This window comes from Euprymna scolopes, chromosome 14 (genome assembly GCF_053919585.1).
Source record: "Euprymna scolopes isolate OS-2025 chromosome 14, ASM5391958v1, whole genome shotgun sequence".
Classification (NCBI taxonomy): domain Eukaryota; kingdom Metazoa; phylum Mollusca; class Cephalopoda; order Sepiida; family Sepiolidae; genus Euprymna; species Euprymna scolopes.
In genome coordinates, this window is record NC_136495.1 from 33,735,551 (window position 1) to 33,750,949 (window position 15,399).

Consider the following 15,399-nt stretch of genomic DNA (forward strand, 5'->3'; position numbering starts at 1 on the left):
TATGACTTTTGGGTGCCTGTCCAGAATTCCCCCAAGAAAAAAAGAAAAAAAAAAAAAAAACGAAAATATCATATTCTAAAAATTACACAAACTGATCAAATAGTTTTATTTTTATAAACAAAATCACTTATAAGCAATTAATGGGAATTCGTAGACATTACAACATAAAGATCACAGGTTTGAATTATTGTTATCTCTCCTTTTTTTTTTAGATTGTTTTCAAAATGGCAGACAGGACAGATGCTCTTCTGTTACTTATAAAATTTGATTTTATTATTTAAAAATAAAACTACTTGATTGATTTAGGTGATTTTTGGAATATGTTATTTCTTTGTTTTGTCATGGGTACATATATCATACAGATTTTTAATTTTTTTAATATAGGGCGAATTCTGGACAAGAACTGATTTTTGTGTACCGGTTTAGTTTAAAAAAAAAAAAAAATATTGTCAACTCCTGACTCTTAGATATACTACTGACTCCCGAACCGGACTTCATACTTCTTACTAAAAAGGAATTTTTCTTATAATTCTTATTCTCATTTCTCGTACGCTGCATGAATAAACTGAACGGTGCACATATCCGTATCAATTAAAGAGAATCTTCCTTACATGTGTAATCACCAATTGCCTCCGTCAACAGCAACAGCATCCGGAGACAATACCCGAGGGTCAGCTGAACGAACACGTGTTCAGAGCCCAAGTCATGTGTGATACATTTGTAAAACACAACTGGACAGGGTACTGATATACCGCTCCCACACGACCAGAAGATTTGGATCGGTACGCACAAACAAGTCCATCTCACGGCAACTGTCCTTATAAGCATTTAAGAAATGCTGCATATCGTTTCGAGTCCATCGCGACTGGAAACACGGCTCGATCATCTTTTCCACCAGGTCAACAAAGATGTCCCTCGCGTCCTTGCTGTGGTTGAGTCCATACGCAATGTTGATGATGGTCTTGGAGACATTCTTAAAGTTAGCTTCCAGGTCCTGGAAGGCCCGGTCGGACATGATCCTCAGCAGTTTATCCAACACAATGGCCTTGTGCTCGTCGAGGTACTCTTTCTCTGTAAGAATTTTCAGATCTCGAAGCTTCTGCAGGAAATCTCTGTCGAGATCAACATCCATGTCCTCGTGACCCGTGCACTCGGCAGAGCTGTATGACCAGTTCGTAATCATCTCGTTGGCACAATGAACGTAATCCTCAAACGTTAAAAACGCCAACTTCTTTTTACCAGTCTCAAATCGGTTGTTCGTAATGAACACAATGGCGGCGTATTGTCGCGCAAGTCCCTCTGGCAGAAGATAATGGCTGCAAATATTCTCCACCAGCGTGCCCATCATTTCTTCCACGGTTTTGAAGACACGCTTGATGTTGTCGAACTGTCTCTGACAGCTCCTCAGTGGGACCTTCGTCTTCTCGCTGACGTCATCCAAGTCTTTCCGATTGCGAGCTGAGAGTTTCTTACCGAGAATTTCGCGCACGACGCGTGGATCAAACTGATAGTATTTTTCGATGAGCATCCGTTGGGTTTCTGAATCGATCAGGTACGTCTGCTGATCTGCAAGTTTGGGTGGATTCTTTAACAACCTGACAAGAAAAGAAAGAAGAAGGATAAAAACAAGTTAAAACAAAATACTAATCTTTAAAAATTATTTAACTAATGTGCACATGTCATCTAAAATAATGCTTCCCATTAACTTTCAAAGTTAAAAACACCTGGAAAAATTTTACAAAAAATACTAATACTTCAAATTATCTGCTGCTGATAAAATCAGTAATATTTTGCGTGAATATATACTGAATTACCTCCCATAATGTTATGAACATAGTGTTAGGATGATTAATCGGAATCAGAAAAATAAGGAATATTGGAATTGGAAAAACGTGTGCTTATTTTCATATTTAAATTTGAGTTCAGCACCATGCAAAACTGCTAAATAGACATACACAGGAAATTTTGAACAAATATGGTAAAATAGTCCCAAAAATGGAGTATTTTTATTAGCACTAAAAGAGCCCCTGGAACATACTCAAGAGTTATCACGAAGTATAGACAAACAAAATTATAGAGAAATCAGTTAGTTACAACTTTTCAAATAGTTTTATAAAAATCCAAGGCATCAATTTTTTTTAATAAGCAAAAAAGTGTCAATTTTAGCCATTTTAACCCGAAAGGCACCCCTGGGGGGGGGGGGGCAACCAGAGTTTTCCTGGAAAATCCGTTCTGTTCATTTTTTACTCATATTATGTTTAATGTTTGTGTAAAATTTAAAAAACTTCAAGACATAGTTATTGAAAAAAGTGCGGACAGACAAACGGACAAGGGTGAATTTACAGCTTCACCATTCTTTTGTCGGGGGACCAACAAAACATTTACCCATACAAGATAAATATTGCTTCAGTCTACAAGGATTTCTTCATAGACAAAATAAAAATAATTTCTTCAATAAACTTCTGCATTAGAGATGTTATTAAAACAATACGTTTCAATAAAAACTATTTAAAATGTACTTTTGAACAGGCATAAAAACATTTTAGAGGGATACAAAATAAAAATTCAATTTACTGGCCTTATTCTATATTGAATGTATTAGTTTTTTTAGATGAAAACGTTCATAAAATAACGTACTGAAAACAATTCCTAAATTGAAGGGAGGAGGGAGATGCTTTTAAAATAAATTAAAATGTAAATACAAATGCAGAGGAGGAAATGTTTTCTTAAGCAGTGAAAAATTTTACATTTCCTTCATTTTTAGGGGGATGGGGTAGGAGGCATTCATAGATATTAGTTTGGTATACTTAACCTAATCCTAACACATTTTTAAAAATTAAAATTGCCCCAGATGAGAAGGAATTCTGCTGCTCTGACTGAAGACAGAACAAATATTTGAACTTTTAGGGAAATTTTACCCTTTGCTCCAATGCACGGAAAGATAAAAATGCAGATCTATTTTTTTTAGTGAACTGGAAGAATAGGTGACTCGAGGTCCACAGCAAAAGATGTCAGATAAAAAATTATTCTATTTTTCTAAAAAAAAAAAAAAAAAAAATCAATAAATCTATATATCTAAAAAAATGAGAATATGTGAGGACAATTCTTAACCTATGTACTCAACGAATTTTTGATCTACAGACTTGAAATTTGGTATATAGGGTATTCAGACATGTGGAAAATTTTTTAATCAGTTTTCATCTGGAAAAAGGGCTACTAAGGGGTCAAAAATGTAAAACGATATATGGGCGTCATTATATTTTTATCAGTTTATCAACTGTTTTGTGAATGCGCATGTGTGAATTCACATGACAGATCCTTTATGTTAAAAATAAGTAGGTTTAATAAACGCTTTTTAAAAATGTGTCAAGCTGGCATAATGGTTATCGTATTTGACTCACTGTTTTTAAGTTTTGGTTTTGATCTCAGCTTGAGTATTTTTTTTTTTTTTACTTACAAGAAGTGAACTGTTTAGAAAAACATAATACTCGCATGCACATCTCAGTTTTTACGACCGGGCAAGGCTGGCCAGCCTGCTAGTATTTCATAAAATTTTTTATTATTAAAAACAAACGCAAAACAATGAAACAATAATATTTTATTTATTTTTATGCAAAAAAAAATATGATGCAAATTTTTTAACTGATATTGTTTGCTGCTAACTTTGAGTAGCTTATTCTTCTGAGTCATACAATACATAAATAAGTCCTTGGCATATTTAACATATTTAAGAAAATTATGCTGTAAATTTGTCCAATTTTTATAAAAAATACAAATTGGTTTTGTGCAGACATTTTGAAAAGTGCTACACAGAAGAGATTTAAAAATTGCAAAAAAGTGATAGTGAAGGAATAATTTTATTTTATTCAGAAAACGTGGTTGAACAATTTAAATCATCTAAAAAAAAGTTCCTGGCATTTTTGGGATACTTCAGTAATTTATCGTTAAAGAAAACAATTTTCAATATTTTTATTGGAAATCTGAAAAAATTGCAAATCAAAGCAACATAATTTATACATGAAAATTTTCAAGCATTTTTCTTCTATATTGAAAATATAAAGCCACTGCACTATACTTAATATTTGATTTTATTACTTGGCCTGAATTCCACCTATATTAAAAAAAAAAAAAAAAGAAAAAGAAATCTGCTGTACATACTTTGTGATGGAAAGAAAATATTGCATTCCAAAAATGACATAAATTGATCTAGTTTTAATTTTATTAAAAAAAATCATTTTTAAGGGAATTCAAATTTTTTCTCATGTTAAGAATGGCTTTCTAAAATCTCAAGGTTGAATTTTGTTTTCAGCCTGTTTTAAAGATGCTGCTGCGATATCATTGCTGTTCACTTAAGTACATCATTTAATTTTATTATTTAAAAATAAAACTGCTTGATCAATTTAAGTGGTTTTCGCGTATGGTACTTTGTTTTTGTCACAAGTACGTAGATTACAGACTTGTTAATATAATCATTTTGTTGGAGGAGTGAAACTTTATTGTAGATATCGATTCCTGTAAGTGCTAACTTAATTTTTACTACTTATGTGGAACTGCAGAATTACTTGATATAGAACTAGCATTACAAGTTGATTTTTTTTCTTTTTAGATAATTGTTATTTTATCAACTTGCATGAAAAGAGCTATGTAAAAGATGCTTAAAACCGTTTGAAGTATGCAAAAACCATCAGTAGTTCAAAAGTTATGAGAATTTTAATGCCAAAATTTATGCTTTTCCGTGAACATTTTTCTTTAGAAAAAGTGGGCTGAATTACGGACCTCAACATTTCAAGAAGTTTGGTAATTTCGCCACCATTTACTTATTTTCAAGCTATTCTCATGAAACTTGGCACTCTTTCAATTTTTTTTTAAACTGGCGCATGGTATCATACAGTGGGTGTCTATTCATGAACAAAACTAAGTATCATATTAGTATTTAAATATAGCTTTATTGAGAGCAGGCATTTTCCTGCCTCCTCACCAAAGGAGAGCTTAATCTGGGATGTAGCCATTGAATGCCTAAAGAGCATTCATGGCCGGTATTTACTACTCCCCTCACAGGAAAAAAAATTGAGTAGATATGAATTAATCTCAGAAATAAATCGAAGAAAATTTTTCATATAGATTTTGGATTTCTGTAAAAGATGGAAATTCCCATAGTCGACCAGAACTTATACATTTTGGGACCAGTCCAATTTTCAATTTTGTAAATCCTCTCTATCTGGCCCAAAATATACCCCTATTTTCTGAGATGCAACCATAAATCATACTCTACATGAATCCTTGATGTAGCTTTCACAGTACCAGGATACCAGGAATTCTGATAAGCAACAACTATATATTCACCAGTTGATGGTAATTTTTGTCATTTCTATTGTTCTTTTACTGAAAATTCAACTATGTAAACAAAGAAATAAAACGGTAATTTTTTACCTTGTTTCCACCTTAACATTTAAAATGATTACTTTTATATGTTTTAGGGTATGCTGAAAACGAATATCGCATTTAAATTTTCTGCAAATAAGTAGTTTTCCGGATATTATCAATGTCATTTCTTATGCAAACGTAACCCCAAGAAACTATGCGTAAATACATGTACCAAGATGGCCACCAGCAATAACATAAGAAATGACATTGCTTAATTTGCAGAAAATTTAAATGCGATATTCGTTTTCAGCATACCCGAAAACCTTCAAAGATAGTCATTTTAAAGAAAAATGTTAAGATAAAAATTTACAAAATGCATCACAATGAAATTCTTTATCGAACCACCTAATTATTATTATTATTTAGATATTTTCAATTTAAAAAAACGGGTTTGTTTTACAGAGTCAAAAAAATGGTCTTGACAAGGAGTTAAAAATAAATTCAAGTTTCACAATATATTTTATTTAATTGTTAGGTGAAAGTACAGCATAGTTAATAAAACACCCTTCCTTCCTTAAGAATGGGTTTCTAAATAATAACGTTATTATTTCAGCATGGTAGCATAAGTGCACAAGTACCTTTTATTTGTTATATATTTTTTTTGTTTTTTTACCACTAAAAAACAAATGCACGTAGTTAGAAAATTTTGTTGTTTTTTAACGCTTTTAGTACATGTGTACTAAAAGCGTTAAAAACAACAAAACAGTATTGTTTGGAAATCAAATTTGAAAAACTTGATCATTTTTTTAAATTGACAAACCCAGAACAAAAAAAAAATGAAAGTTTTTTTCTGCTTTCGTTTTGAAAGTAGAAAAAAAAACAGTTTTCTATTTTTAAGAGAATACAAACTCGTTAATACGCTGACAGCAATGGTTAGCACATAGTGAGCCGTTTCTCTTTAAGCAGATTTGAATTTCTATAAAAAGATGACATTTTAAAGAAATTTCCGCACAATAATTATCAAATATTTACATATAATGCATGAAAATAATTCTAAAACTATTATCTATATGAAAATGGATGATATATACCGATTTATCTCATCAACTTTAAAATATTCTTCATCAACTTTGCTCAGTCGTAACTTTGCTTCCTGTGGTCGTAATAATAAAAATTAAAGTCCAGTAGAGATGGACTTCTATGCTTATATAGCCTGTAAAATTTCAGCCATATCAAATCAAATTTAACCTCGCGCATATGTATCTAAATGTAATGTATGAAATGTAAACATTGAAAAAACAGTTTCCCTTTTTGCTGTCATCATTTTTTACCGTTTTTTCATTTTTAACTTTGAGCATAAAAACATTAAACGCATAAAAGAAAAATAAATTATTATTGGAATGCTTATTCTATTCTCTTTTCATCAATATAATTCTTTTAAAAATTGACCAACAAATAAAAAAGATAAGACTTGTTGGAGCACATTAGGTACATAATATTGCCGAGGTCCATGAAAATACAGCATACGCTTGTAATGCTAATAGAACCCAAGCAGAAGGCTAACACTCTCAATGCTGATGGACTCACAGATCTCGTCAGGTTATCCACCTAGAAGGAAAGCCCTGATACAAAACTTGTGCTACTGACCATTTATGTCACGGCACCAAAAAATGGGGAAGGGACATCTTATTAACCGTGATCAACAATCTTCTTAGTGTTGGTGACTAATAAATTACTGGTTTGCAAACCTAAACCACTTAAGGAGTAGGTAGGTTCTGTCTATTGTCCAGCTTTCATACTCCTTCTTTGCTTATATATTTGCAGAGGTGCAATTACAGGGATTCAGCATAGACACACAGTGCTTGGCCATGTTTCCTGACTAGGACAAATAACGCCATCTCCCACTTTCCGCCTTCCAAAAACTTGGCATCTTGATGGTGCTTGATGTGCCACATATGTTCACATGATTAAATTGGGTTGCTCTTGTCTGATGAGTTTAAGGATACAGTTTGGACAGTTTGTTTAGCTGCCGTATTCTGACTGACATTACAGAAGCCCTAACTCTTTGATAGCACTTAGAGCGGCTGCTCTATCATCAGTTGTATAATATCAATATCAGGATAATTGTAGTGCCATGTAGCGCCAAAATACTTTGGATAAAGAGTCAGTTGATAACCTTTTTGTGTTGACATGTTTGGTGTCATGCACATCCACTTGGTTCAACTTCTCTCACCTTAAAACTGAAACTATTAAATGAAATAACAGCATAAACAAGAAATATAATCAAGCCAGATGCACATTCAAACAAAATCAACTTGCCTCCTCTCTTGAGGTTCACCAGTTGTGTACAAATCCCAAGAACAATAGGAGTCTTCTATCATGTCTGAAAGTGACACAATGTTCAACAAGTGAGATTGTAGATGCGCCACTGTACAACATTCTCTCTACCTATCCAAGTTATGACAACAGGATCATTGCCAGCACCCTCAAAGTGCATTTCTGGATTGCTACAAATAAAAGGAACATGCCGAGGGTGATGAAAACAAAGTTTCCAGCCACGGTTATTGTCTTTGGTGTGGTTTCAAGTGAAAGCTACATCATGCCACCTCACATCTTTGAAGTCGGCTTGCAACACCAAAGTGTACCTGGATGTGCTGAAGAGTGTAATGCAATCAAGTGACCACTGGCAGACCCTGGGTATGGCAGCAGAACTCAGCACCAGCCCACAAGTTCAAAAAGACTCAGGCTTGGCTTCAGGGTTGCTACAATTTTGTATCCTTCGCTCAATGCCCCTTCCTCCCCCGACCTTTGGTCATACATCTAGAATATCATCAACATTAACTCCCACAACACTAAAGCCAGCCTGATTGCCACTATCCACCAAGTATTCACAGAGCTTCCGCCGGCGCTTGTGGAAAAGGCATGCTCCCAGTTCTGGACCCATATTAAGAGGGTGATTGAGGCACAAGGCAGCTACATTGAATAGATTTCAGCTCTACTACATAACCAAGTTACCTGAATCGATTTTTTCAATAATAGTTTTAAAATAAAGCTGTAGCGTTGTTTTCTTTAGAGCGACATTTTTATCTTTCCACTCTCTATAGTGAAGAATCACTCCACTGAACCAGCTCTGTTTCAAAGCAGATTGCTGCTGATTCTCTAATTCTAAAAGAAACTTGATGCTTCGGTTCAGCTAATGATGGCATTTGCTTCCTCTGAAGCTCTCAAAAGAACATGGTTCCTTTTTTTCACAAAAATCTTTTTCTTCAATTTTATTTTCTACTGAATCAACCACTCGAGGCTTTCCTCTTTCTTGTACTCGCCATGTTTTATTCTAATGATAAAAAACATATGGAAATTCCATGGAATGAGAAATAAATTTAATTAACAAATGTTTTGATAAAGCTAATATTTTTCTGGATAACGCAAAAAATTAATTTTTGGAGGGACAGAAAAATTGATAACATGCAGTAAATATGAGTTTATTAACATTGCTATAAAAATAGTGTCCATTATATTTTAACTATTATTAGAACTGACCCAAATGAGATAAATTAATAAGTACTAATAAATACTCAGAAAGTAATATTGTGTTACATTGTTCAATACAAATAATAAAATCACATTGTAAAAGACAATCTTTAATTTACTCCTTCAGTCCAGAACATCTTAGCAGACAATATCTTGTCTGTTTTTGCCTTGTTTCTTTCAAATGTTCCCTCTTTTTTTTTTTTTTTTTTTTTTTTTTTTACATCATATTCACTGACTTCTTTCTTTGGTTAAAAAACGCTGCACATCAAAATTACTAAAAGTTCCTTTCTCACACCATTACAACAACGATCATATATTATATATTACAGGAGAGACATTGCGAGCCTATCCTTGTTTTATCGTTATTTCAATGGCAGGTGCTCGTCTGAACTCCAATCTCTGGTCCCCCCCTCGCCAATCTTTCACAAAAAACATCCGTCTAGCTGAATCCACTGTGAAAAATTTCCCCCGCTCTTTATCTGTGCCTAAATCAAAACGTGGATTCCATGAACAAAGCTTCTTTCTTAGAACTGCACGCCTGTGGAACTCTGTTCCGTCTGCCTGCTTCCCACCTGACTACAACTTGGATGTCTTCAAGTCCAACGTTAGCAAATTCCTAATGAACCGCCCCCTTAAGTAAACACTTCATCAAATCTCCACTAACATACTGTACTTACAATAACCCTTATCCCTGAGTGGCTTCCGGGCCTTGATAAGTGGTGACCACCGTGTAAAAAAAAAAAAAAAAAAATATTATAATGATATTTGAAAACGAAGCTACATCAAAGGGAGGTCACTCTCATATTTGTCCAGTGTTGCCATACTAGTCTTTTTAAAGCCAAATTCTTCAAATTTTGCCTTTTTCAAATCAGTTTGGCCTTCAAAAATTGTATTTAGCTTTTTTTGGAAGTGTAACGTATGAACTAAGGATGGCACAAACAGAATATTAATTTATGACTTAACAGTTTTTGATTTAATTGAAGCATTTGATTTTAATTACGAAAACACATAAATATTGAACCATCTATATTATAGTTCTCTGCATCTCTTTGTCTATTTTTCCATTCCATTTTTTCTTGGAAACAATTGGATCTGGATCAAATTTTGTATGGATCTTTGTTATAATAAAGTGCAGTTAACTAAGTTTTATGGTATTCATTTGATGCGCAATTAGGGTTCATAGGGATTAGTATTTAAGTTCCAAACTACTGGGCTAATCTGGCTGAAATTTTGTATGGATCTTTTGTTATGATAAGATGCAGCTAAGTGTGTTATATAAGCAGGTGTATGAATACATTCTATGACGACGTACATGTTGAATGTTGGGTCTTATGCTTTATCTGTATATTCATGTACGTGTAAATATGTGTATGTATATACGTCGTATCATTTAGCTGATCGTCTAGTGTGTATATTTTAAAATTTATGCAACAGTTCACACAGGAAATGATTGACGTGGACATATCGAAACAGTTGTAGACAACAGTTCTTTTTTAACAGACGTAAATAACACAACACATAACTAAATTATTTATGAACATTTATTCTAATGATCCGGCCAGCATTTTCAGAGATTACAAGGTCTTACATTTTTGCTGCCTGAAATGATGCCACTTCCCATTTAATAGAGACTGGCTCTTGAGTCGTCTGTTCCCTCTGATGTCCAGCTAATGACTGCTTAAAATCTCCCCAAATCTACATACATCACATTTCTTTACGTCACATCATTACGTGTCTCAGACAAATCTAATGTCCTCAATCTAATTATTTGTTTATGCGAACCAAAAATCATGTTTACATCTATTTTCTATTTTCACATTTCTTTTGCGATATTATTATATGTCAATCATTTTTTCCCAATTATTTATTTTTCTAATCATAATTGATCCAGCGACCAGCCGTCGCTCGAATCAATTAATAATAATTTAATAATGTTTTGAGCCTTGGTCCTGCTTGCCACAGTTAACACAGATACTATGCTATGATCACAGCTGAAAGTGTCACAACATTACAAGTATTATGATATCCATTCAATGCACACTTGGGAATTAGGGATGAGGATTAGCATTCAATGCAAAAATGGGTAAAAATGTAACCATATTGGTGTAAAGCACTTATTTTTAACCAATGGGCTATAACTTTTGCACGTTTTTAATGGGCTAAAAAGTCTAGTATTTGAAAATTCTGATAAATTTGGATGTTAATCCTAAAATGATTATCTGCCATAAAACTACTATCTCTTTCTCGGAGAAGAGATGTTGCAAGTTTATCTCTGTATGTCATTATTTTCATGACAGGTGCTTGACTGAGCTTCAATCTATGCCTGCTTCTATGTAAAACATTGACAATAAACACTCGTCTAGCTACAACCACTGTTAATAATTTGCCCTACTCTCTATCTGTGCCTAAAACTAAACAAAAACTCTGTGAGTAAAGTTTCTCTCCTAGAATTGCATGCCTATGGAACACAGTACCACAGGGTTGCTTTCCAACTGACTACAACATAATCACTTTCAAGTCTAATATAAACAAGTTCTTGTTGAGCTGTTCTCTTAAATAATCAAATTCTATCCAATTTCCACGACTACCGATCATTATGGTGTTGTCTCACCGACTAGCTGAGACACATTGACCATTATCCTCAAATTGCTTTGAAAAGTGTTGATTCCCATGTAACAAAAAGAAAAAAGACATTGTCAAGTAACTATATTGACATTTTAATCATAAAATTATCCATTTGAAAAGAAATTCATCATTAAAAAGAGAAAAAAAAATTAAAGATTCCTATTATAAGAACTTTGGGAAAATTCCTTACATTCGCTAGTTTCAAATTGGAAAGGTTCCCTCATCTATAATATATATATATATATATATATATATATATATATATATATACACATACTAGCAGGGTGACCCGATATTGCCCGGGACTGAATGATGATCAACAAATGTTTCACATGCCAACATTTTTATTATCGGTGAAATCGCCTATTTTTCAATCAAATCGATTGATTACCTGCTCTAATTGAGGGCTCATTGCAGTGCATCAGGAGGAAGCTCACATGCCTTTTGCAGTGATTTACTTCACAATATATTGTGTTTACATTGCACTGTAGAGAACCTACTGTTGAGTTTATAAAAAAATTTTATACAATGGCTTGAATTAAAGTTTAAAATGCAAAAATAGCCACGAGAAGGTATTCTGAAGTCATCAGAAAATGCATGTAGTTGCAGAAATTAGGAAATCATAATTTCTGGAAAATTTATAACAGTGTAGTAAATAATGGACAATCAACAATTCCTCTACTATCCAACAACTTTGAGATTGTTTGCACAGCAACTGTAAAGACAAATCTACTTTCCCAACATTTTGCCTCCAACTCCACTTTAGACTCAGCAGGCCACTCTCTTCCAAATTTCCCTTTGCGGACAGCAACCACACTCCATGAACTGAAAATCACCACTTCTATTTTTCGTGATGCCATAATAAATCTAGACACCTCGAGAGCATGTGGGCCTAATCTTATCCCTGTTACACTACTGAAAAAAAATGCTCTGCTGAGGTTGCTCTGGTTCTCTTCAGCAAACGCTTTAACGAATCTTGCTTTCCTGACTGCTGAAAAATTGCTTCTGTTGTACCAGTTTACAAGAATTCTTGTGAAAGAACTGATCCACTCATTATCGCCCTATTAGCCTCCTCCCTCTCTTCACCAAAATCTATGAGTCCGTAATCAAGCACTAGTTCACCACCTCACAGACAATAAACTTTTATCTGACTGAAAGTATGGTTTTATACAAGCCCATTTTACTACAGATATCCTAACTGTAATCTCCGAACATATATACCAAGCACGGAATAAGACAGGAGAAGCTAGGTCAGTAGCCCTAGACATACCTAAGGCATTTGACAGTGTTTGGCATGATGGGCTTCAGCCTCTGTCCTATCGACAAAATTATGCATCCCTCTGCCTGTTTTACAAGTATCTTATTGGTAAATGCTCTGACGAACTACAAGCCCTTGTACCTCCTTGACATAAATATTCTCAACAAATCAGATGCCAGAAAGCCTTCTACTCTAATAGTTTCTTCAGCGTGCGAACGGAATCTTTAAGCGGCCATTTGAAATAAAAAGTTTTCAAATAAAAAAAAGTTTTTTTTTTTTTACATAGTTTTTAATGCTTTTTAATGGAAAAAGTTTTTACGAGCAGTTTACAAAAACATTTTTGTCTTTCGTTCTTTTGGAGGGGGTAGAACTTGTGTAGTTTAACATATGCTACTGCAGTTTAGTTAACCGTTTTTCCATAAGTAAGGCGCCGACATACACCGAGTAGAATACCGTTTAACATTTCACAACAATTCTGTTTACATTGAGGGGGCGGTTGAGGGGCGGATGTATCATGTAAGAAAAACACTACCAAAGGCAGTGAAATGGCGCAAAATAGTCCAGGGGTTCATACCATGCAAACAGTATATTTGCGACGGGTTTTATTATTGGATTCCTTGTCAGCGACCTCGAATACCCCTACAAAAACAAATTAGAGTGATCGGGGTTCTGTTGTAGCCTTCGGGACAAGATCAAAGTGTAGTATCTGTTCTTCAGATGCTGCACTTCTATTTCTTGTTCTCTTTCGGTGGAGGAGAAATCCTTCACGACTGAGACAATTTTTATTTTTGTACCTTTTCTCCACGTTAAAAAACGACCCTGGTGTCTAACTCTGTCCCGTGGGGAGGCATAGTAAATAGGTACATTCACCGTAGTGGAAAAGTAGTTCAACTGGACGCAAAAAAACAACAAAAAAAAAGTCTTTACTCGAACTTTATGAACATATTTATGAATCGAGGTGTTACATTTTTTTTTAATCAAACATCATAAAAAATGTGAGAGGGATTTAAGTGTTTATTATTATTTTTCTTTTTTTGCGTCCAGCCGACAGGACTGCATAAAGCCTTTGTCAACACAGGAGGGGGAGGGGTGCTGCTGTTGCTGTGGTGTTGGTGTGCTGCTGATCTTAAAGAAACCCCATTTTTTTTTTTTTTTTGTGCTTACCCCGCTATTTTTTTTTTTTTAATAGTATTTTCAAGTTAAATTCAAGTTTTACGACATCTTAGGTATTTTTTTTTTTTTTTTTTTACGAGCTGCAGCCCCAGCGTAGTATAAACACCCGCACCCTCCGCATGTTAATAACGGCGTTCGGAATAAACACCCCCAAACACTCCATGTTAAGAAGGACTTTCAAAGTTGGTGTTTATTTCGAAGGCCGTTCTAAACATGGGAGATTAGAAGTGTTTATACTACGCTAGGACAGGTCGTAAAAAATAGTCTTTCTTTTAATAAATTGTTAGGTGAAAGTACAGAATAGTTACAAAACACCTTCCCCAGGTCAAGAATTGCTTAAGCCTAACAAGTTGATTAATAATTAAGATTCGCCTTGTCTTGTTTACAAAATTGGCCTCGCGTCAGTACAGTAAACAAGGCAATGCGGATCTTAATCATAACCCCTAAGTTTTAGGTTTATTTAGCAAAAATCTGTTGGGTTTGGTTCAAATTCTGTAGAAGCACTGTTATTACTATTATTCTCTCCTCCCCCATTTATTTTGAGGATGGTGACATGTAATCGCCCGAAAAAAAAAAAAAATCTCATTTTAATTTTTTGATTAACAACGTGGGGGTCAAAGGGTGAAAATTAACCTTTTATTTCTTTACTAACCGTTCGAGGCCCACAAACGTCCTGTAATGATCTTTTGTATCACTGAGCAGGTCCTCGAAGGTGGCTTGATATTTGAGAAGGATGCCGTTGCTCTGTAGATTGACGGCCGCTTCGTGCGCAGTGTTGCCATTCAGCCAAAACTCATAGACATCAGGATCGACTATCAACCGGCTACCGACCATGACATCCACTTCGCTGATTATTGTCGATAATGATGAAGACATAATGACGGGCTGAGATGATGTACTCTCTTCTCGTCGCTTTATTATATATATATATTTTTTTTTTTCTTTCTTTTCTTTTCAGCTCGGTCGTCCGACAAACGAGATCACGAGTCGTAAAATCGAGTGAGGGTTGCAATTAAAAAGTGGGATAGAAGTGGGTAGATATAGACGAGGATTGAGCAAAGGTGTAAATAAACAGGGACAGGTAGACTCAAATAATGGTTATTTGTTCATAAGACGCCATCTTGTTTTTCTCAACGTGAATCTCGCGTTAAACAGCGAGACTTTATCCACGCGTCCTCAATTACCGCCAGATGTTATTTGAAACACCGTATCGTCATTTATTTGTTGACTCTTCTGTTTATCTACGGGGGCCCATAAATGTCTTAATGGCATTTTGTATTCACGTGTATTCCTTTTGATATATATAAATATGTATGGATAAAAAAAATCAATACAAAAAATATATAAATTTTTATATCTTTTCTGTATTTATTTCTTATGTGTTTGACGTGTAGGAATACAAAAAGTCTTAAAAAAAAAACGAAAATTCTTCTTTCAAAAGCACATAA

At 34.2% G+C, this 15,399-nt stretch overlaps 1 protein-coding gene across 1 annotated transcript; it reads right to left on the minus strand.

Annotated features, from left to right (window-relative positions):
* Positions 1-326: 326 nt before the first annotated feature.
* On the minus strand, positions 327-15,088 carry LOC145292938 (acidic fibroblast growth factor intracellular-binding protein B-like). The gene is made up of 2 exons (XM_080139109.1): positions 14,604-15,088; positions 327-1,595 (listed from the first exon to the last, which is right to left on the minus strand). The coding sequence occupies exons 1-2, from the start codon at positions 14,825-14,827 to the stop codon at positions 704-706; spliced, it is 1,116 nt and encodes a 371-aa protein (XP_079995235.1). The 5' UTR covers positions 14,828-15,088; the 3' UTR covers positions 327-703.
* Positions 15,089-15,399: the final 311 nt, after the last annotated feature.

Excerpts from the sequence above, each read along its gene's own strand:
- LOC145292938 (XM_080139109.1), bottom strand. The coding sequence starts at position 14,827 with ATGTCTTCATCATTATCGACAATAATCAGCGAAGTGGATGTCATGGTC. Across the intron at positions 1,596-14,603 it reads ACGTTTGTGGGCCTCGAACG|GTTGTTAAAGAATCCACCCA; the intron begins GTTAGTAAAGAA and ends TTTTCTTGTCAG.